A 22,571-nucleotide genomic window follows, 5' to 3' on the forward strand; every position below is an offset into this window, starting at 1 on the left:
TGTTGCTGGTCCCCGTGGGGTTAGCTGCACAGTGCCTGGTCCACTCTGACTCCTCTTTTACATGGACACTGTCCAGCCTGCCTCCATAGGGACTGAACCCTCCAGCCCCCCCTCTAAGAGTCTGATCTGTGTCTGTACAAGGGGGTAGGTCTGGGGTCTCCAGTCCCCACAGGGAGGCAGGTCAGGGGGTTCCTGGTCCCAGTGGGGACACGTTCCCTGCTGTTTGGGGTGGGAGGAGGAGGGGTCTGGCAGATTCAGGTCCCCCTTGATTGGGCCCAGATCCACAATTCCATCCCCAGCAGGACTGGGGACCAGCAAAGCAGCATGCACATGCAGTTGTGGGCACACAGCTCTCAAGTGCTGTGGGTGGTGGGGGGGAGCTTCTCTCTGCAGCCCCTTCGGAGCAGAGGGAACCAGTGACAGACCCCTTGAGGGGGATGGAGTAGCTGGGCAAAGCCCCATTCACTCCTAACACCAGGGGCTTCAGTCTGGGAAGTTGGAGGAAACAACCAACCCACTCCAGTTCCTAACCTGGGCTTTAACTGCCACCACCATTGCCCAGCTGTGCAGTAGGGGGCAGCATTTAAAGCTGGGAGTCCGATGAGGGGCACTGTGGAGAGGAGCTGCATTGTCCAAGACCCTGGGGCTGATAGAGTCAGAGGTTTGCGGTCACTTGGGCTACAACAGTAGAAAGCGCCATGGCAGTCCTAACTGACTGGGGCTATGTATACTCTTTCACTCAGATGTTTGAACCCCATTTGATTTCCACTATATCTGCCATTTCTTTAAATGTTTGGTGTAATGTGTATGCTTGTCCATAGAGCGCTGGAACTGGTGGAACTATGATTCCACTGGTTGAATGTAAAGTTTCTACATACCCTAAGTTGTCCAAGGATGAGTCCAAGACAGTATTAACAAAGTCTTCTATGCAGTTTGGTCAAAACTGAAAAGCAGTGCTTCACGTGTCACCAGTACCACCAAAAACCAAATTTCAGTGCACTCAAATAGAAAAGGATGGTTTAGGCTTAATTTATAGGTGTAGAAAGTTTGATGTCTTTATTTGGGAGGTGGCCATATTAGCTGAAATGTGCTTCAAACCATATAATGCCTTTGGCAAAAAAGACCTGGCAAATGCCCACCCTGACAATACAGAGATTGCAAGTAACATTTTTGGTTCCAAGTGTAAGATTTGTTGGTTACAGATAGGCCTCCCAGAACACCTGACATGCCGTAGCAAAGGCCTTAGACTGCGCTTCCAAAAAAAATGAAGGTTCCATTTCAGATGGATACGGTGTTATCACGTTTGAACCTTTGAATACTAATAATAAGAAGCTAATAGTTACACACTCCCTTTCTGTAGACGTAGCTACTTTATTGTAAGGAAATTACTCTAAACGCTCAATACACCACAAAGTATTGTAGAGCTCTCAAAGTTATTTAAAATTGTAAGATAAAAGCAGAGCTAAAGTAATATGAGAGCTCAGGAAGTCACACTGTGCTTTGCTGCTCCTACTGTACATAAACGGTAAGGTTGGGGTAGTGATGGACATAAAAGCAATGCTGAAGAGCTGGTGCTGTTTTTCATGTTAATCCAAAGGACCCCAGCAGAAGGTGGGGTGTTACTGTGTGTTTAAAGGTTTTTAATTAAACTAAGCATCATTATATCCACATGACCTGATTCAGCTAGTCCATCATGTCTGCAATATCACTGGGAACTGCCAGGTGGTGCTGGGGAGCCAGGGGAGGTCTAAGGAATCCATAAACGTGATGCATTGGCCAAGAACCCCCACGCTGGGAAGAGGGAGGCAGCAGCTGCTGTTCCAGCTTGTCTGGAATGAGCTCTCCTACACAGTTCCTTACCCAAAGCTGGTTACCTTGTGCAGGGGATGGAGCGATGAATTTCCCCTTTGAAATCTGTTCAGTGCAGACACAGACATAGCTCAGGCTTTCTGTCTTCCTCTCTCTGAACAGAGTGACATTTTATTTTAAAGGGCACAAAAAGCTTACCTCATCAGTTTTCAACAAGCAGAAAAGAAAACACGGACCTGGGATCAGTGCTACTGTTAAACAGAAGATAGGTTAGTAAAATATTTACTGTATTTAGAAAAAGCCCTTTCCTCTTCAGAAGCCACTTCAGCTCAAGGCACAGTGGCTACACAATTTTAAACTTTACAAAAAAGAGAAAATTAGATGGAATAAAAATGCCCTACCAGTTCAACCAAACAATATAACCTAGTAAAACTAAATCGTCCGCTTTGGATAATATTTGCTTTTCTGTTTTGTAAAACCAATTACTTATCATCTTTCCATATTGAAACAAACTGTAATATGTACTTTCTTTAAAAATTTGTAGTATTTTTGCTTGCAAATAAAACACTGAAAATAACAGTCCTGGGTTTATTATAAACCATGGTTAATTCCTGCTCCCCCTACACAAACAGGTAGTCCTACTGAAGTAATAATGTTTATAACCAGCCATTTAAATGTGAACAAATCAGCAATCAGCCTGGGCCATATAACTAGGAGCCTACCATATTTGCTATTGTTTGATTATCGCAGAAACTGCAAATTCAGGCAGGTTCTGCAAAAAATGGCAGGCTCTATGGTTTTGGTGGGACTATTTGATGTCCTTTGTGGTTTTGGTGGGCTTGCTGCAAACAAATCCCCAACAAATTTACTGAAAATAAAATGGTTGCTCTCCAAAGGGAGCCAGCAGTCTTCATGGCGCTGCAGCCTGGCTGCACAGCCCGGGGAAGTGGGACCGTCAGCACGAAGAGCTGCCATCAAGATGGATGCAGCCCCCACTGTCACTGCTGATTGGCTGAGAGGGCTGCCTGTCTCCAACAATCAGTGGTGCGGGGCAGGGCTGTATGACAGACAGCTCTTGAAGCCAATCAGCAGTGCAGGGCAGGGCCCCCAGGATCTCTTGGTCATTCAAAGGCTTGGGGGTCCTGCTGTTGTCAGCCCTGGGATCTGCCCACAACATCCACTAGCTTTCTTCTTGAGTTAGGTAGACCCTACATATAACCCACAAGCTCCCTGCTAGGTTAAAACTGTTCCTCTCACTTTCTTTATTCCAGAGCCCAGTTCAACCTGATCTTTGTTCCCCACTTCCCACGAGTCGAGAGGAACACTCTCAGCTTTATTTGGTAACTAGCCAATTGCTGGTCAAGAATAACGGGGGGGCGGGGCTGGGGTGGAGTGCCGCCACCTAACCCCACATGTTGCTGCTCTTCTGCCTCTTGCAGAGAGCGGGGCGGGGGGGCCAAGGCCAGCGCTGCTGGACCCGGCTCCCCACCCCCTGTCTGGTCCTCGGCACGGCTTCGGAATCATGGCGGCGCTCCCCCACGCTTGGAGCACTCTGATTACCTGTTTCCGTCAGCCCATCAGAGAGCGAATAAAGCATTACAGACAGACAGACCTAGGCTTTTATAATATGAGAACTGGGAGAAGAGCCTTCAGTTTGGTAGTAGCCACTTAGTTAGAGAGACTAAAGGACCTCAGAGGTTTTAGCGCTCCACAAGAAAATTTGCTGTTTAGTTCTTCTCATTCATGCCTGACTGTCTTCATTGTACTTGGTGGTCACTGCAAAGAGAAGTTAAGCTATGAAGACCAAAGGACATCCCAGACAGATTAAGCACATGCAAGAGCCAAGGCATTGACTGAAGGAGCTGCTGGAGGTGGGGAGGGGAAGTTTGAAAGAAACAGGAGAAAATACTAGAGAGGAGGAAGTCTAGGATACACTCAGAACAGGCACTGGGAACATGGCCCTGATAGCACAAAAACAAAGTCAAACAGACAAAGCTTTTGTGGCTAAGTGCTGACTGGAAAAGGGGGCCTGGAAGTTTAAGCAAAGACTCTTTTGTCATTGCGTTCTGCTGTGTTCAGGGAAACAGGACTTTGTACATCCTTAACAAACAAGATTGCATCAGAGAAATGTCTATTCCATCACCGGGCTCCTCATAACTGGAAGAAATGAAGAGATCCTGAATTTTTGCACAATGCTTAGGTCAAAAGAGGTAATGCTATTAAACCCTGTAACAAAAAGCAAATGGAGACCAAAACAATCAGTTTCCATGGTCTTTCTAGCAATTAGACAATGTTCATATCCCTACATTAACTTACCCCTGTTACATGCTGTTTTGTGAAGTATCAAACATACAGCCTGTGGGCTAGATCTGGCCCATGGAGTTGCATGATTTGGCATGTGGACTGACCCCACACGCTGGCCCCAGTCCAACGCACTGTATGTGGTACATGGGCTGGACCCAGCACAGTGCAGCGCTTCACTGGATCGGCTCTGCATGCTGGACCTGGGGCCGGTCTGGATTGGGTCATGCTGGAACCAGTAAAAAGGGCCAGTCTGACAAGGTGCTACATGCAGCATGCTGCCCAAACCAGTCCCCTGCACTGTATGCGCTCCTGGCTGGCCACACACACAGCCCCAGGTTTGCTGTTCACATGGCACATGGGAGCAGCACAGGGCATGCACTGCCTGTGGCGCACAGCCTGGGCCCAGCGTTGCCTGTGGCATAGAGAGTCCAGGGTGTGTGCTATGTGCAGTGCCCTGGACCAACCCCTTGTGCTGCCTACAGCACCAGATCCAGCCCATGTCCCATGAGCAGTGCATGCCCTATGCCAGCCCTGCTTGCCATGTGTACAGAGAGCCCTGGGGCCAGTGTGGGGGGCTGCATGCAGTGTGCTGGCTAGACCCAGTTCCATGATGCTGTACAATGGGTCAGTCCTGGTCCGGCCTACAGACTGCCCCAGCAACCCTCATCTGGCCCTAGGAGGCCAGATGAGTTTTAACTTATTTAGTATATAGCATCAAACTATTTAATACAGTTACTTATAAAATGTTGGAGGGTTGGAGTGCCCTATAGAAAGGCACTTTGTGCCTGAAAGCTTGTCCAGCAGTTTTTCTGGCTGTACAATTGGCCTAACAAAAGGCATCACAAAAAGCGTAGTGACAATTTGGGGTTGGAGTATCCCGTATTTTGGCAAAATTCTTCTGGGCCACTATCAGTTAGATAAGATCTTGTGCTTTATGTCAGGTCAGAGTAACCAGGGCACATTTAGCACAAAGTGTAATAATGCCAGCAGCACCTTGTGAATAAAGATCATGGGCAGTTTTCCTTACAGAATAAATATTTTGTTTTAAATTATCTTTAAAAAACAATAAAAAGGGCAGCCCTTTAAAATGTATTTCTGTGAATGTATTTTGCTAGACTGGAGTAACTGTAAAAGGAAATTGCCAACAATACCTTCATTTCAGATTGAAACATCAGCATTATCACCAAACAGAGTTTGAGTAACTTGATAAAAAGTTGATAACTCAACAAAACTCATTCCAGCAGTCATCACTGTGTTGCCAATTCTTCTATAAAAGCTGCGTGTTCCCCTAGGGTCTTCATTCATCTTCATCATGAAGGGAATCATACTGGCATTGCTCTTCACTCTTGTGGGTAAGTTTCTGTTTCCCATATTATTGGCCAGAGATATTCATTGTTGGCCTAGGAAAACAGACATCCAGTTCTCATTGATTTTCAATAGGAAAAGGAGCTTAACTCCTGAGGCTTAGAACAAAAAGCTCTGGCCACATGCGTTAGTGGATGTTTATGTATAAATAAGAGACTCCGGGCAGGAGTAGTGGACTGGTGAAGATTGCTGCCTAGGAGTGTGGGGTGAAATGGGCCCAGGTAAGACCACTTCTTTCCCCAGCCCTCTCCATGACCAGAACCATGCTTGGGAAGTCCACACGAAGACTGGGGTGGTTGGACCTCCACTTCTCCTCCACTCCCTGGTCTGTGGCCCTGGGTAAAAGCTGACGATAAAGACTTCTTCTCGTAGAAGTAGCTGCAGAAGAGCAACAGCAGGGACCCTGGGCCTTTCAGACTACTTCTTGCAGTTCTGCCTGGACTCTGTGCCCTGTGCTGATTGCTCCTTTGCTTCAAAATTGTCTTCCATCTCTCCCAGACTCTTCACATCAGTCTTATTCCATATCTGTCCTTCTTATAATTCTCCCCACTTCCTCTCAGTGCCCTGTCCTTTCTGTTTCCATTTAGCTGACTCCACTGCAATAACTCTCTCTCCCAAACACTAACATGCCACTTGTTGCTCTTGTAAATGCTTTGCTTGTATGTCCACCACCCCGTGTCTATTTGGATTGTAATCAATTTTGGACAAAGACTAGTTAATGGTCTGAAGCCTTGTCTACACAAGACTGTTGCTGCCACCAGAAGCTGGCAGCAGACAGCAACCATGGAAGAGAGCCAAACAGAGTATTCTCAGACATTCTCCATATGTCTTCTATCAGCTCTGTACATCAGCTCTGTAACATTCATGGATACACTCAGGGGTTGGTCAGCAGAATGCACGGGCAGAGAAGACTGGTATATGCAAAAGACCTAGCATTAGAGAGCCATTAGGCACTACTGTGATAACGCAAGTATAGGTAACATTTAATTGGAAGTTAAAATAGTTTTCAGTTTCTTACCTATCCATTGTTTTTGCTTCTACAGGCAGCCAGAAGTATGATGCTGGTAAGTGTATTGTTCCATCTGAAGCACTGGACCTAATTTGGCCTTCAGATGCATCTGACTTCACCCATGTTTCTGACGGCTGAGTTAGGTTTGTGCTCTTGTTGCTGTTGTGTTGATTGCTGTGCCACAAAAAATAGGATAAGGAGGTATTTTTACTATTTTTTCCCTAGATCCTGGCTTTAGCAGCAACAAGACCTATGTGTACAGCTATGAAGGCCTCATTCTGCATGGGCTGCCAGACAAAGGCTTGACAAGAGCTGGGCTGCGACTCAGCTGCATGCTAGAGATCAGCACATTGGCAGGCAATAACCACATTCTTAAGGTAAATTATACAGTGTAGAAGACAGTCAAAGCAGACACTCAAATAAGCTACGTTAGTTAGTAACAGTACATTTTATTTGTCAGTCCAATCAGTTTCATGGACTAGATACGTATTAAAAAAATTTAAATCCTTGGACCCGCTTTTTGGGTCTGATCTGATGATATACAAAGAACTGTTAAAGCCACTCTACTTTGCTCTTGTGCTTTTGTGTAGCACAGTGGCCATCAGCCGTAATTTGTTTATAGAAACATTTAAGCGGTGTTTTGATAGTACTTCCTAGAATGCTTTTTATGGACATGGATTGAAAATTTGGGAATAAGGAAAGGTATTTCCCTGACCTGCAGTTAGGCTATGGTCAGAGTTTTCACCCTCTCCAGCATTCAGGAGGCAATACACAACTAACGGAGATTACTTTACTCGTTTAATTCTCTGTCAGAACTTAAGGTGGACAGAAGCTGTGTGTGGAAATTGTGCTTGCACAAGTACAGGTCTAAGAAAAGGAGACAGTTTAGTGCAATGATTGGGCAAGCAGCTTTGTGACCTAGGACAGATTGGGCTACTTCATTTACACACCTTCTCTCCATTCTTCCCTTGATATTTTAATCAATAACAATCTCAACAAATGTTTTTTCTCTACTTTTTTCTTAGGTCCGATCTCCACAGCTGGAGGAATACAATGGAATCTGGCCCAGAGATTCATTCATGCCATCTTCCAAACTCTCACAGATGATTGCAGCATGTTTCACTCAGTTTTTTACATTTGAATACAGTGGGGGAAAGGTTGGAAACATTTATGCCCCAGAAGACTGTCCTGTCATATGTGTTAACATAGTGAGAGGTATTTTGAACATGGTGCAAATAACCATCAAAAAGTCACAGAATGTATATGACTTACAAGAGGTTTGTATTTCTATTGTAACTCTACTGTCTTGGGAGAACATATATTTCCTTTATTATTGTACAAAGATGTGAATGTATATATACTTTCCATGCTGTTTTCCTGCTTGTGTCCTACTTCTGCTGTAATGAAAGTCGGTTTCAGATTAATAATTTAATTATGCTAATGTTTCAATATCTATAGGCTGGGATTGAGGGCACGTGCCATACAAGATATGTTATCCAGGACAATAGGAAGAATAACCAATTTGTTGTGTCCAAAACCAAGGACCTAAGCAACTGCCAGGATAAAGTGATGAAAAACATTGGAATGACTTATGTCCGTCCTTGTCCTACCTGCCCACTGGTATGAAAGATGTAAATAAGATGTGTCAAAATTCACCACTGGCATAACTACACAGAACCAAATTGATTTAAATAGAGATGCACTGTCCTCAGGCCAGTGTTGAATTTGACCCATGCATAATGAATCTGAATTAAACTGTTGTCTGTTCTTATTCACTTTGGGAGTTTCTTTGTACTTTTAGAAAGCAGGAAACATAAAAGGAACTGCTGCATTTACTTACAAAATGAAATATGCAGAGGCTGGTCTCCTGATCACACAAGTCACGTCACAGCAAATGTACCAGATCTCCCCATTCAGTGAAACTTCTGGTGTTGCTATTGTGGAAGCAAGGTAAGCCTTAACAGTTCATCTGCAAATAACTGAATTGACCATAAACAGGAGAGTTCACATAAAATGTGATCACCCAGGTTTGTGAATTAAGCAAAGTAAATTTGTTTTACTGCAACTGAAAGGTCCTCTTGCTAGCTTTCTCACTTTTGGACGAGTGCTCTGGCCAGTTACGTTTCTACCTATGAAAGAGATTATATCTTGTAGTTAATGAAGACCAAGTTGCTATACATTGTCTTCTACTTTTACCTAATTCCCAACCAGGGGATAATATGTATTGTTAACGCTGATTCCATATAGTTTGATGTTTTGTAGGTTTAGAAATGTTGTGAAATTTAAATCTGAACATTTTACTCTAAAAATATTCATGTCGAATATTTCCTATGAGCTAATATTGTGCACTTGGTGCTTTTGTACAAATATTTCAAGATGACTTACAATCTTAAATGAATGGAGGTGGTTAGCCATGTTAGTCTGAAATCAGGCAGAAAGCAGAACAGGGTGGCATCTTAGAGAAAAATTAGTTCAAGGAGGCTTTTATAGACGACAACCTACTTCATCTGGTACTTTTCATAGCATCTCACATATAACCCTCACTCCCCCTCCCCACAGCCAGTTAGGGAAATTTGGGGTGCCCATTATATATAAGGAAAAAGGCTCCCCATGGGTCTTGAAATTTGGCAGTTGAGGATGGCCAAGGGTGGAGCAGAGGCAGTGTTAATTACCATGGCTCTGGGAACCACAGCAATTAACATTGCCACAGTCTGCCCATCCACACCCCTTTGCTGCCAGATTTCAAGACCTGTGAAGAATGCCTCTCCCCAGCTGCATTCTAGATCAGGCTGACTTGTGGGGTCGGTCCACAGTCAGGGCACCATGTCCAACCTAGCACACCATGCTGGGCCTAGCGTGCCAGGTCCAACCCTGTGTGCTGGCTCCTGGAGCCACATGAAGGATAGGATTCAGCACACCAAGTTTGGGACAACATGTCTTACGTTCAAGAGCCATTGTGCGGTCCCAAATAGCACTGGATTTGGAGCCAGTGTGTGGGGTTGGATCAGCCACATGGCCCCCATGCCAGGAAGTTGGATTGGGCCCTGCTGCACTGTCCCAGTGCTGGCATGCCAGATCAGACCAGTGCATGGGGTTGGTCTGTGCCCAAGGTACTAGGTCCAACCCAGCACATAGACCCAGATGCATCATCCTAGGTTCAACCCTGTGCACTTGCTCCAGAGCCACATGCTGGGTTGGCCTTGGCACACCAAGACCAGAGCTTAATACCAGGTCAGACTCTGCTGTGCAGCCACAGTGCTGATGTGCCAGACTGGACCCTGGGGCATGGCTTTACTCCCCCAACCCCAACACATGGCCCCAGACCATGGAGACCCCAGACTTCAGGTACTTACCTGTACTCCAAGGTAAGATCTTTTTTCCTTCTTGGGGCCATCCAAAAATAGGTTGCATGTTATATTTAAGTCAAGTTATATGTGAGAAAATACAGTAGGTTGTTGCTTAAGGGTAGAAGCAGACATCACCTGATATTGCATTTATGCCTCCATAAAAATTATTATGGCAACACAAATGGTGAGCAAATAGATGTCCCTACCCTTTGTTGCACCACATTAATGGTGCAACAAAAGATACTGTTAAATAGTTTCACTTTATTGTGGCAAATGTCTGTTTGCTTGCCACACTCTTCATGTGCCCCAGGCAGGTGCTTCTGGGGGGTCTAGGACCCAATCCTGTGCACCTCTGGAATTCCTGTAGTAGGGTTGGGCTCCTCAAGCCCCTGGGCCACCTGCCCGGCTTTCCCCGCTTACAGAAATGCCCCCCGAGGGAATCTTGGGTACCTCTCTATAAGTGGGGAAACTCAGGGTTCCTCGCTTATGAAAACCTTCTCCAGGATCTCCATAGGCATGTCTTCATAGGAGGGAAAAGCCCATGTGGTCAATAAATTAAGATTCCCATAATATCACTGGCTTATGTAAATGACCAGTGTAGAGTGATTTGTGAGTATTCAAAATAAACATTCACTAATGATCTTTAATATGCCTTACATTAACATCTCACAGAATGAAGCAGCCTAGTGAAACATTTAATAGACTCTCAGTCTTTTTCCTGCAGACAAGAATTTACCTTGATTGAGATGCAGATCAACCAGGAGAGCACATCAGAAATTCAACTGGAAAACCATGGAAATCTTTTTTACCGTTTTGCAAAAGAGCTTATCCAAATGCCAATTCACCTCATAAAGATTAAAAATCCAGAGTCACAGGTATAAAAAGCTTAATTTTTTTAGGCTCTTTCAAACATTAAAAAAATACTTTAGAAATCCCTCTGCTTTCTCTTTTTTGTAATAGATAGCAGAAGCACTACAACAATTAATTCAGCATATTCAACAAGGATTGAACAGAGAAGCTTCAGCCAAATTTTTAGAACTTATTCAGCTTTTTCGTGTAGCAACCCCTGGAAACATTGAGTTTCTTTGGAATCAATTTGCATCTAAACCTCAGTACAAGTAACTGAACTATGTTACTCTCAACCAGTATTTCTGATCAAAGAAATACTGAAAATGAAGGTAATGGATGTCTTTTCTTGTTTACAGGCATTGGTTCTGGAGTGCAATTTGTACAGCAGGAACAACTGATACATTCAATTTCCTTATACAAAAAATGTATAATGAGGAAGTTAATTACCTGGAATCAGTTCTGATTCTCACCTTCTCATTCCATTTAACTGAGACAGATAATAACACGTTAAAAGCCGCAGCAGTGAGTACATTACACAGTAATATTCCTCATTTTGTAATTATTTTACTTAGAAGCCTCCAGACTACTTTCATTTGTGAACATACATAATTATAAATGGATATTATGTATTCTCTCCTGAAGTGATACTTTTCCTCCTTAAAGAGCTGGGTAAAAAGGGAAATGTTGAATTTTTGATGAAAAATTCCAACAGCTTTGATATGTGTTATAGACGGTCAAAAAACAAACAACCTCCCCCCACCCCGCCCCAATAAAACCCCCCAAGGAGGCCTCCAACATTTTCATCAATTTATTCTTTCAGAAGATACATTTGAAAAATTAAGACCAGCTCCAATATAGATTATAAAGATTAAAGTTCTAGTTGATAATTCTGCACATTGGTTTTATGTCTGAACTATTGAAAATAGAGGGGAAAATCCAGGCTAGCTTTGTTTAACTGTTAAGGGCAAGGTAAATGTTCAATTAAATACTAGATCTCATGATACCAATGTTAAGGTAAGTTGCTTTTTACTTGTACAGAGACTACTGACCTTGCCTCAGTTTCAGAGCGCTCCCTTGCTCCGCAAACTTGCTTATCTGGCATATGGTTCCCTGGTAAACAGATACTGTTCTGTGTCTTCATCTTGCCCCATTGAAATTCTTCAGGTGAGTGATTTTCATTTCATTTTCTAGAATGTGTAGGAATTAAAAACAAAAAAACAAACAGAATTCCCTCTGTTATTCCCACAAGATTATGCGTAAATCAAATAAACAGATGTTAACATGTCAATATTTGTAGTTGTGGTCAGCTGCAAACACAAAATTAGAAGCAGAATTAAGGACCTTGACAGTTCTATTCTTTTACAGGTCAGAAGTGTGAGAACAAGTAGTAAGAATACCTAGGGAGAACAGAATCTGTAAAGGAATTGAAATGAAAGCTGCATGTGGCAAACTGTAGGATTAGAATGTGAGTTCTGTGATACATGATCTTTAGTGTTGTTCCTAGAAGTCCCTTTACTCCTCCACACCAGTATAAATGAAGCTGTACACATTTCACAAATCCTGGTTTCCAAAATTATGAAGTATAAAAAAAGCTTCATGTCTGCACATTCCTACCAAGTTCTTTTTGGTCTTTGCCCTCTGATGAAAGAGACCTGATCTTTTGACCATAAATTACAGAGGTTATTTGACTTTAGAATGGGGCGGGCAATTATTTTGGACAGAGGGCCACTTAACCAGTTTTGGCAAGCTGTCAAGGGCTGTACGGGTAGCCCTGCCCCTTGACCGGTACCTTGCCCCTTGACCGGTGCCCCACCCCCTGGTCACCGTCTTGGACCAATGTCCCAATGTCTTGGGACCAATGTCCAGAGCCAGCACCAGTGGGGCCCAGAGCGGGGTGCAGGCTGGCAGGGGTCTGCGGAGCCGGGCTGGGGTGCACCAGCAGGGAGAGGGGGGAGCTGGCCTGGCCCCATAGAGCCCCTGCTGGCTGGGACCCTGCACTCCTGCTACCCTGCTCTGGGCCCTGCTGGCACTGGCCCTGGAACACAGGTGTGGGTCCCACGCTCCCACTCACTCCCAGTGCCTCCCAGCCCCGCGGTACAGGCGGGGGGTAGCGTGCAGCCCTGACCCTGCGCTCACTGGCAGGGAAGGAGCTGGTGCAGAGCGCAGGGAAAAGTGGCCCCTCCCCTGCCCCGTGGCCAGCACTCCTTGCTGCAGCCACTTGCAGCCTGAATGGGGCTGTCCTGAGCAGGCACAGGCAGTCTCACATGGGCTGCGAGAGGCTGCAGTGCAGGGTGCTGGCCATGGGGCAGGCAAGGAGTCACTTTTCCCCACACTCAGCACTTTCTTGTAACCCACCCCTGCTGCCAGCCTGGGCCCCACGCCAGCTCCGGGCTTGGCTGTCGGGGCTGCGCCGCAGAGGCAGCAGCTGTGGTCCCCTGCTTGCTGCGCTGGGCAGTGTTTGCCACTGCCGCCTCTGGGATGCCCATCGTGCAAGCTCAGGGCGAGCAGCAGCAGCAAACACTGCCCGGCATGGCAAGGGGGGAGACTGCAGTTGCTGCCATCATGCACAGCCCGACGGGCAAGCCTGGAGCCAGCGCGGGGCCCAGGCTCTCAGCAGGGGCAGGTTACAAGCTGGTGCTGAGTGCGAGGAGAAGGGGCCCCTCACCCACCCCGTAGCCAGTGTCCTGCACTGTAGCCACTTGCAGCCTTCCTGGGGCTGCCTGTGCCTGCTCAGGACATCCCCACATGGGCTGCAAGCTGCTGCAGCAGGGAATGCTGGCCACAGGGTGAATGAGGGGCTGCTTTTCTCCAGGCTCCTTCCCTGTCCGGGGTCCTCCTCCCCCCCTCCCCCCCCTTACCTGAGACTCCCGTACTGGAGAAGCCATGTGGTCCCAGGCCAGAAGCCCCTGCTGGGCCTTCTGGGTGGAGGGCAGGGCCTAGCCTGCTAGGCTTCCCCTGGGTCCTATTGCCCCTGGTTTCTGTCATTTTTGACAGGAACCAAGGACAGATCACTATTAATTTTCAAAAATTTTTAGGGGCCCCACGGGCTGGATAGAATGGCCTCATGGGCCAGATGTGGCCTGCGGACCATATTTTGCCCACCCCTACTTTAGAATATAGGTTTATACCTTAAAAACTGGCACAAAATGGTAAACAAAACAAAGCCACTACAAAAAATAATCTGTCCTTGTTATAGTAGCAAACCTGGTGGATTAAGTTCCACTGGAATGCAGTAAACATTCAGCAACCCTGTTGGAATGGAGTGGGCCACAGTCTGTCATGGTGGTTGGACTCTGATGGGGACCTGCAAGGGAGTCCTGTCAGTCTCCAACTTGCCACAGATAAAGGCACCCTCTTCTGGAATCGTCTCAGGGCTCAGGTCAAATTATAGTTCAAAATTATTCAAATATTCTAAGCCAGTGAGTTCTGTTTGCTCTTCCTATGGTTGAGACTTCAATAAAGAGGAACTGGGAGAAAAAGTTTGAAAGGTTCAACTTCAAGAAGAGAGCAAAGTCTTGTGGCAAAGGTTGTTTTTATTCACTATGGGTAAGAAAAGCAATATGTATGCATTTGAAATAACAGAGCTATGAACTGTACTTTGTTTTTAGCCTCTGCATGACCTTGCAGCTGAGGCTGCCATCACTGGCCAGGAAGAAGACATGGCATTGGCTTTGAAAGCCATTGGTAATGCAGGAGAACCAGCCAGCATCAAGCGCATCCTGAAATTCCTGCCAACATTTTCACCTGGTGCAGCTGACTTTCCCAGCAGAATTCACGTTGATGCTGTGTTGTCCTTGAGGAAAATAGCTAGGAAAAATGCTGCAAAAGTAACTGAAATGTTTATTTATTCTTTAAACAAAGACTTCAGAATTTCACTTAAAAAGTAATAGAGCATAGGGCCTTCTTCTCCTTAGATTTCTAGATGAGCATTATAAGCTGCATAAGAAAAATAATCCTGTTTCATGTAACATGATAGTAATGACCTTTTATTAATGTCAACAATCCAGGATATGATACATACTCTCTCTGCTTTTATCCCTTATGTATGACAGCTGTAACAGAGTTATTCAATGCACAAGTCCCACAGGTAACAATGAGAGGTGGGTGGGGAAGCACAAATCACTGTTCTTTCCCCAATCACAGGCAGCGCATTCCTGACTTCACTGGGAATTTGGCTAGCCTGAAGGTCATAAGACCAGCACCACTAATAACAGCAGTTTCTTTCACAGCTGTTTATTATGCCTCAGTAATACTTTTTATCTTTGTGTACCAGCTCCTGCACCGAAAAGAAATTCACCCCTTATTCTCAATTGTGCATGCATGCGTGCGTGTGTGTATGTGTGTGTGAAAGAGAGAGAGAGAGAGAGAGAGAGAAACTTATCACTGAAAATTACACAGGTTCTGTAGGGAGAATTTACCCCTCAGAGTTACAAAACACTCATAGAAATATGTTTTCTTCTTTCAGGTACGTGAAATCCTTCTCCAAATCTTTGTGGACCATTCACTGTCTCCTAATGTCCGAATGGTGGCTTGTGTTATCATCTTTGAAACAAAGCCTGCCCTTCCTTTGGTAACAGTTATTGCCAATTCTCTCCTGAAAGAGAGCAGTTTACAGGTGGCCAGTTTCACATATTCCCACATGAAGGTTTTGGCACAAGGCAGGATCCCGCAGCTCTACAATCTGTAAGCAGAGAGAGAAGTAAAACTTTCATTTTTAAGAGGTGATTTCTATGACAGTTTTCTACTAATGTAGTTACTAGGGCTTAATCCATTGTTATCTGTTTTACTTAGATCTTCTGCTTGCAACATTGCCATTAAACTACTGGACCCCAAAGTTGACAGGCTGAACTATCGTTATAGCAAAGTTATTCATGTTGGTGGTTATTACTGTGAGTAAAAATTGCAAAATACACTGTTCAACTACTTTGTTTGACATCAGGTTTTTGGAAAATTCCATAGAAAAGCCATGCAATGCCACAGATTTCACCTTGCAGACGAGGTTCTTTGGGTAAATGTGGTATCTTTTCTTAGACCAACTAAATCGGGGCAGGCAAGTATTTCAGGTGGAAGGCCGCTTAACAAGTTCTGGTGACATGCTGAGGGCTGCATGAGTAGCCCCACCCCTTGACAGGTGCCCCGCCCCCTGGCCATCATCTTGAGACCAGAAGTCCCACCCCTTACCTTTGCCACCAGAAGTCCCTTCCCTTGCCCCCTGGAAATACTCCTTTCGGGATGGGGGAGTTGCCATCTTAGAACCAGAAAACCAAATCATACACTAAAAGTCAAACACCTACTACAACATATTTCAATTTTATCACAAAAATTTTTTTGTCATGATTTGTGTTTCAGTAGCGTATGTAGAGAGATGATTGCATAATAACTCACAAATAAATTCTTAGTTTTTTTATATTGCGTTGGGGTGTGTGGTTGTGTGTGTCTTTGGTGGGGGTGTATGGTGGGGGTTTATGATGGTGTCTGTGCGGTTGCATATGGGGAGTTTGTTAGAGGGTGTGGCTGTGTGTGGAGGTGCATAGGGTATGTTGGGAAGTTGCGTGGTGTTTGTGGGGTGTGGGGGTGTGGCTCTGGAACATGCTGTCATCTCCTGCAGTCAACGCAAGCAACACGGCGGCTGAGGTGCGTGTATCTGCGTACGTCTGTGTGTGTGTGTGTGGGGGGCTTGTGGGTGTTAGGGAGGGGTGTGGGGACCCCTCCCACACTCCCCCCCATGGTGGGCCATTTGTTTCCCTGGTGCTCCTTGCACTCATGGGGCACAAAAGAGAAGCCCCAGGTGCTGGAGCTGGATGCTTTCCCAGCCCCAGCCTGCTCCAGTGCCCCAGAAGTGCAGGGAGTGTGAGGGGAACATACAGCCCAGCAGGGCTGCGCTCCTTGCCCCCCTCACACCCACACGCTGCCCAGCCAAGCTCTGCACTGCTGCCACCCCCTGGGCAAGGGCTCTGCATTGCTTCCAGCCCCAGCCCTGGGCCATATTTTACCTGCCTCTGAACTAAATAGTTGGAAAAATAGTTCTTTGCAAGCTTTCAGGCACAAACAATCTTCTCCAGGCATAGGTAAAGTCTTCTGGTATTTGTGCCTGAAAGCTTGCAAAAAACAATTTTTCCAACTATTTAGTTGGTCTAATAAAAAATATCACATTCACCCAAAGAACCTTGTCTGCCTATGTCCTTAGGCCAATACTGCTACAACCAACAACCCTGAAGCATGGGACCAATTTCACCTGGAATCTATTCACACTTGAATTGGGGGGAAGGAGGGAAAGAGAACTTGGACTTCCTAAGGAGTTGATATCCCTAGCTCTGGGATGAGTTCTGTAGATTTCTGGACATCTGCTGTGGGCTGAGGTATTTTTGCAGAGACCCAGTATTCCTCTGACCTCTCACCCTGGCTAGAACATGGTTGTATTGCCTATGGAGTCATGCTTCTCTTTGTGGGACTTTCCATAGACAGAGTTGGCAATGTATGAAAACAAATGCTGAGACATTTACATGATTCATCACAGCATGCAAATATATCCTCATGGATTCAAAATACCAATGGATACTACAATGCAAACTAAACCTTTACTGCATTTTTCATTCTGTTATAGCGCAATACAGGGCTGGTGCAATTGGAAGGGTGTATCTAATGAACAGTGCAAGGTCTCTGTTCCCATCTGATATAATTATGAAACTGAGAGGGTACTATGCAAATTCTGCAGTGGATATTGTAGAGGTAAATATGACAAAATTAACAGTCAGAGCTATAGAAACATAACTCACTTCAGTCTTTGGGATTTAATGCTACCACTTAACCCTAGCCCTGGGTGGGAGAAGATGCAGAGGTGAAAGTTTGGGGATGGTTATTATTTCACTTGTCTTTGGCCTTTACAGCCTTCATGGCCTATAGACTCTGACAAAAAGTGATATGAAGGTATTTCATGTAGAATAAATTGCAACCAAAAGAAAAAAATGTTAATTGAAGATCTCTCCCCATCTCTGATCTGGAGTTGGATAATATATAGGGTGGAGTTTTAAAGTTTTGGGGAGTCTATTGTTGTTTTTTATCTTACGGATTGTTTGTTTTTGATTTTAAGCTGCCCTGAACCATTTCTCGATAGGGTGGGATACATTTCTAAACAATAGTAATAGTGCACGTCTGCACTTCTGCTCTAATTCCAGCAAGTCTAGGCATTTAAATTAGCTAGTTCCTGAACTGGAGCTCGGAGCAGGCAAGCCACTCAGCTTCCCAGGCACGTTTTGCAGTTCACATTGAGTTCCACACTGCTGTGACTATATTGCTAGGCGTGCCTGTGCAAGCTAACTTAAAACTAGCCGGCTGTTATTTTTGCAAGCATGACTGCAATGTAGACGTACCCTTTTTTAAAGGTCACCTTAAACATTTACCTATATTCTTTAAATTAAGTGTATTACTAGATACATGAAATTCCTTTGCTCTCTATAGATTACTGTGTTGGATTCATTCCTGTCTAATTCTGTTTGTTTCATGTAGGTGGCTCTCCAGTCACAAGGCCTAACTGATATTATCAGGGAGCACAGCATTCCCTTTGATAAATATGCCACACACACATATCTGAAGGAGCTGGGGAAAAGTGTAAGTGTGCTTATTCTTTTCCTCAGTTTGAAATATGTTACACACAGCACCTACAGCCTTACCCAGACAAAATTCCTGTTGTAGCATCACTGAAATGGGAACTCATATGTGGTCACATCCTCAAGGCTGGATCCAAATTTGTTCATACAATACAGTGTATTAAGCAGCTTTTTTTCCTAGCTTCCAGGATGGAAGGAATTGCCTCCTGAAAACCCAGTGGTATCAGCCTATTTAAAAATATTTGGCTATGAGATTGTATATGGTGATGTGGACACAAAGTTCATCCAACAGACTCTGAAGGTATTGATTTTCCCTTATTTATCTATTTTGGCAGCTGCTCCAGAATTTCATTTCCCTCCATGTACCTACCTGGATCTTTGTTCCTTTATAGACTCTGATTAACCCATCAGACAGGCATGAATTGTTGAAGAAAATAATTAATCAAATCCAAAGGGGTATCGAAGGACAATGGGCACTGCCAATACCGACAGGAGAACTTCGTTATATTATGCCTACCTGTGTTGGCCTGCCCCTGGAATATAGTTTATACAGCACTGGCCTGGTACATGCTACAGCTGATGGTGAGTTTTGAAAGGTGTCATTTAATGTTTTCACCCAAACCTCGCTAGGAATTCCTAACGTCAAATCCCCATTCTAAAATTAGATCCCTCTGCAGTTTTGGCAAGTTATCCAGCTTACCTGTCTCAGGTTCACTCTACAATATGATGATAATATTTAACAGCTTCAGAGAATTAATTAGCTGGGGACAAATCCTGTCCTGCATATATCCATGTAATTCAGTTTCAAGAACAGTAAATTTGTTCTTTACTAATAGTACAATTCTTTTTCTGTCTTTTGTAGTTGATGTAAACATGTCTCCTCCTTTATCTGGCAATTTTAAACCTTCACAGTTATTTGAAGCCAATATTCAACTTCAAACTAACATCAATCCAAGGTAAAAATAACTGGTATATTTATATACATTGAGAAAGAAATATTTTACTGGGATTATGTTTTGTGGACCTGTCTATAAGGTGCATCTCTACCTCACCACCTTTGTGGACCTGCACCACTGGTGAACTTTATCATTGCAAATCCAGCTGCAGAGACCCATACAGAACATCTGTAAAATAGTTATAGACTAGCATTTCCATACCTCAAAATGACATTTTAAGGGTGTTACCTCAGAAACTTGTAAGGCTAGCAGTGTATGCTGAATCCACACTCAGAAGCTGGGATTCTCTTATTTCCAGTTAAACTTCTGTTTTGTCCCTGAAGGGCACCAGATACTGTACATTAAAGTCATGTCATTGTTGTACATAAATACTTTTAGTACTGCAGAACTGAATCTGGTCATAATGGGTCTTGGGCCACGGTCACTTTGGAAGGAAGAAAGAAGAATTTTTTTTCCAGAGCAGGCTAAATTTATTTTTATTTTTTAACAAGATTGGCAGCTTTTTGAAGCTGTTTCAGTAGTTTTCAGTCCTGGGATGATGGATCTGTGATGCAGAGGGCAAGTTAGGAGATCAAAGGTCTGTGTTAAATTTATTTATCACATGACCCTCCAGTACATCTATGGCTCTGCAACTTGTCACATGAATCTAACATCCCTAGATATGGTATATCTCTTTATCCATGCACAGATGGCTAGATCAATATTGCTTGTCAAAGCTGTTGACCCTCAGATATATTCTGAGAACCATAAAGGTTTGAAGAGCCAGTCACACCAAAATGAAATCAACACAAACATAATGTAGATATATTTTAATAGCAAATTTAATAGAATACAGTTAGATATAAATGACCAACCAGCACAGATAATGCAAATCAAGCAAATTATATATCGTATATAATTATATATATATATAAACTACATATTTATTTAAAGAAATCAGTAACATTGAGTAAATTTAGAATTAATTTCTCTAACTCCTAAATTTAAAAAAGAACAAACAAACAACCTTCTAACAGGTGGTCAGCTTGTTTGGGGGAAAAGACTTTTCATCTAGGTTTCAAATTCAGTTTTAAAAGAGTGCTTGCCTTAGCTCGTCTGTAGATGGGCTATTCAGCAAGAATCATAGTTCAAGGCTAAAAAACAAACATTCTGAGATGAACCCAGATTTTTATACTCTGTTGCCTGGCTCAATATAAAAAAAATGTACTAAATTAGGTTAAAAAATACAAACATTTCTAATAGGTTTTACTCTAATTCATATGCGTATGTTTATTTTTTTTCCATATCTGAACTATGTTTAGTCTCAAATCAGCTTGTCCAACATCAAACCATTAATTGTACTCAAGGTGCCTATTAGCCCTTTTTTTTTAATGTTTCTTGAATTTTCTAAAACAATTCACACCTTGTGACATCCTCTGGTTTCATTATCTCCTTTGCCTCTTCTTTTCTTAGCTAAACTTTGGTCAAGCAAATACTATACCATAACACCATTAAACTGCTGAGAGCCTACTATAATCTACAAAGTAAAAGCAACCTCTGATCTCTGGGAACATCTTTTATTTAAAGGGAATTCTGAATTTCAAAGTGTGATTGCTGGGTAGATATATGTTCATTTATCTAACCATGCATGTTTGTGTTTCCACTCTCTTTCAGAGTATATACACACACTATGGCAATGATGGGCATCAATACACAATACTTTCAGAGTGGGCTTGAATTTCATGCTGAGTTCCTTGCCAATATCCCACTGAAATTTGATACCAGATTAAACTTGAAAAGTAAAAATTTTAAGCTTGAAACCAATCCATGTCACCAGGAGACGGAGCTAGTTAGCGCAAGGTACAGCAGTTATATGTTGTGCGTTTCCTTTGAACACTTCTGTACTAGTGACTGTGACTTTCCTATTATAATATGAAAAATATACTGCTGTTTTCAAAGACTTTGCTGAATTATGACCATTACATAAAGCTTAATATTCTTTTTGTGAATAAGAAAGTTGAGAAGAAGGTCCACAGTTGAAACCACAGACTGAAAATGACCTGCCACTAAGTCTGGAGTCAACAGTGAAGGATTATCCCCTCAATACATATCAGTTTATCTCAGGAGTTTTTCTGGGGCCTAGGGAAAAGAGGTGACCTCTAAAATAGCCAGATCCCAACCACATAAGGCAGTACCGAGGATAACTAACACTTCATATTTAACTAGAAGTAGATAGGAAACCTGGATAACTAGCACCTTATATTTGTAGATAGGAAACCCACGTAGCCCATAGAACAAAAGGTGTTACGTGCTTTTCACTTAGCAAGTAAACTTCTGACTAGAGTTCAAAAGCAGCTCTAAATATAATTTGTTATGCTTACACAGTCTGGATGTGGCAAGGGCCCCAAAGAGGGAAGGCAAGGTTACCCCAGCCTTTCAGAGAGAAATAAAGCATCCCCCTTGTGAAAACCAGGAGATGGAGCTAGTTAGTGCAGTTATATTTTGTTTGTTTCCTTTGAACACTTCTGTACTAGTGACTGTGAATTTCCTGTTATAAAATGAAAAAAATACAGCTGTTTCCAAGGACTTTGCTGAATTATGACCATTACGTAAAGCATAATATTTTTTTGTGCACCATGCTTAGTACGGATTTTGTATAGCACATTCTACTGGTGAGTTTTGTTTCTCCATCATTTAATGGCCAGGATCCTGAGGTCCATGCTAAGATAGTGAGTTCAATGAGTGATTTACTTCTGTTAGGGATGAAAGAGGTGGTCCAATGTATTTTGGGTGGCTAACTGCAGAGTAACTCATGGAGTAGTTTCCATTGTTGCATAATTCTTGATCAAAAGTGTGTCCTGAGCTGCACTCAGCAGGGAAAAGAAGTTCTGCTGTGATGGGCCATTGGAGAGAAGTTCCACAGTTGAAAGCATAGGCTGAAAATGACCTGCTACTAATTCTGGAGTCAACAGTGAAGGGTTATCCTCAATGTATATCAGTTTATCTCAGGAGTTTTGCTGGGGCCTAGGGAAAAGAAGTGACCTCTAAAATAGCCAGATCCCAACCACATACAGCAGTACTGAGGATAACTAACACTTTATATTTAACTAGAAGTAGATAGGAGACCTGGATAACTAACACCTTATATTTAACTAGAAGTAGATAGGAAACCCATGTAGCCCACAGAACAAAAGGTGTTACGTGCTTTTCACTTAGCAAGTAAACTTCTGAATAGAGTTCAAGGGCAGCGCTAAATATAATTCATTATGCTTACACAGTCTGGATGTGGCAAGGGCCCCAAAGAGGGAAGGCAAGGTTCCACAAAGAAATAAAGCATCCCCCATGT

At 43.6% G+C, this 22,571-nt stretch overlaps 1 protein-coding gene across 1 annotated transcript in view; it reads left to right on the plus strand.

The window, feature by feature from the left end:
* Positions 1-5,181: 5,181 nt before the first annotated feature.
* The window catches only part of LOC109306980 (vitellogenin-2-like), a 34,296-nt gene continuing 16,906 nt past the window's right edge, over positions 5,182-22,571 (plus strand). Inside the window, 21 exon segments of the mRNA XM_019530605.1 lie at positions 5,182-5,465; positions 6,522-6,553; positions 6,713-6,754; positions 6,756-6,782; positions 6,784-6,864; positions 7,513-7,764; positions 7,946-8,107; positions 8,289-8,437; positions 10,559-10,709; positions 10,795-10,952; positions 11,040-11,205; positions 11,722-11,847; positions 14,292-14,510; positions 15,149-15,366; positions 15,475-15,572; positions 17,288-17,412; positions 18,190-18,291; positions 18,472-18,591; positions 18,683-18,872; positions 19,153-19,246; positions 20,900-21,085. Of these exon segments, the coding sequence (XP_019386150.1) occupies positions 5,426-5,465; positions 6,522-6,553; positions 6,713-6,754; positions 6,756-6,782; positions 6,784-6,864; positions 7,513-7,764; positions 7,946-8,107; positions 8,289-8,437; positions 10,559-10,709; positions 10,795-10,952; positions 11,040-11,205; positions 11,722-11,847; positions 14,292-14,510; positions 15,149-15,366; positions 15,475-15,572; positions 17,288-17,412; positions 18,190-18,291; positions 18,472-18,591; positions 18,683-18,872; positions 19,153-19,246; positions 20,900-21,085 (2,738 nt within the window). The 5' untranslated portion in view covers positions 5,182-5,425.

This window comes from Crocodylus porosus, unplaced genomic scaffold (genome assembly GCF_001723895.1).
Source record: "Crocodylus porosus isolate Cpor-Errol unplaced genomic scaffold, CroPor_comp1, whole genome shotgun sequence".
Taxonomy (NCBI): Eukaryota; Metazoa; Chordata; order Crocodylia; family Crocodylidae; genus Crocodylus; species Crocodylus porosus.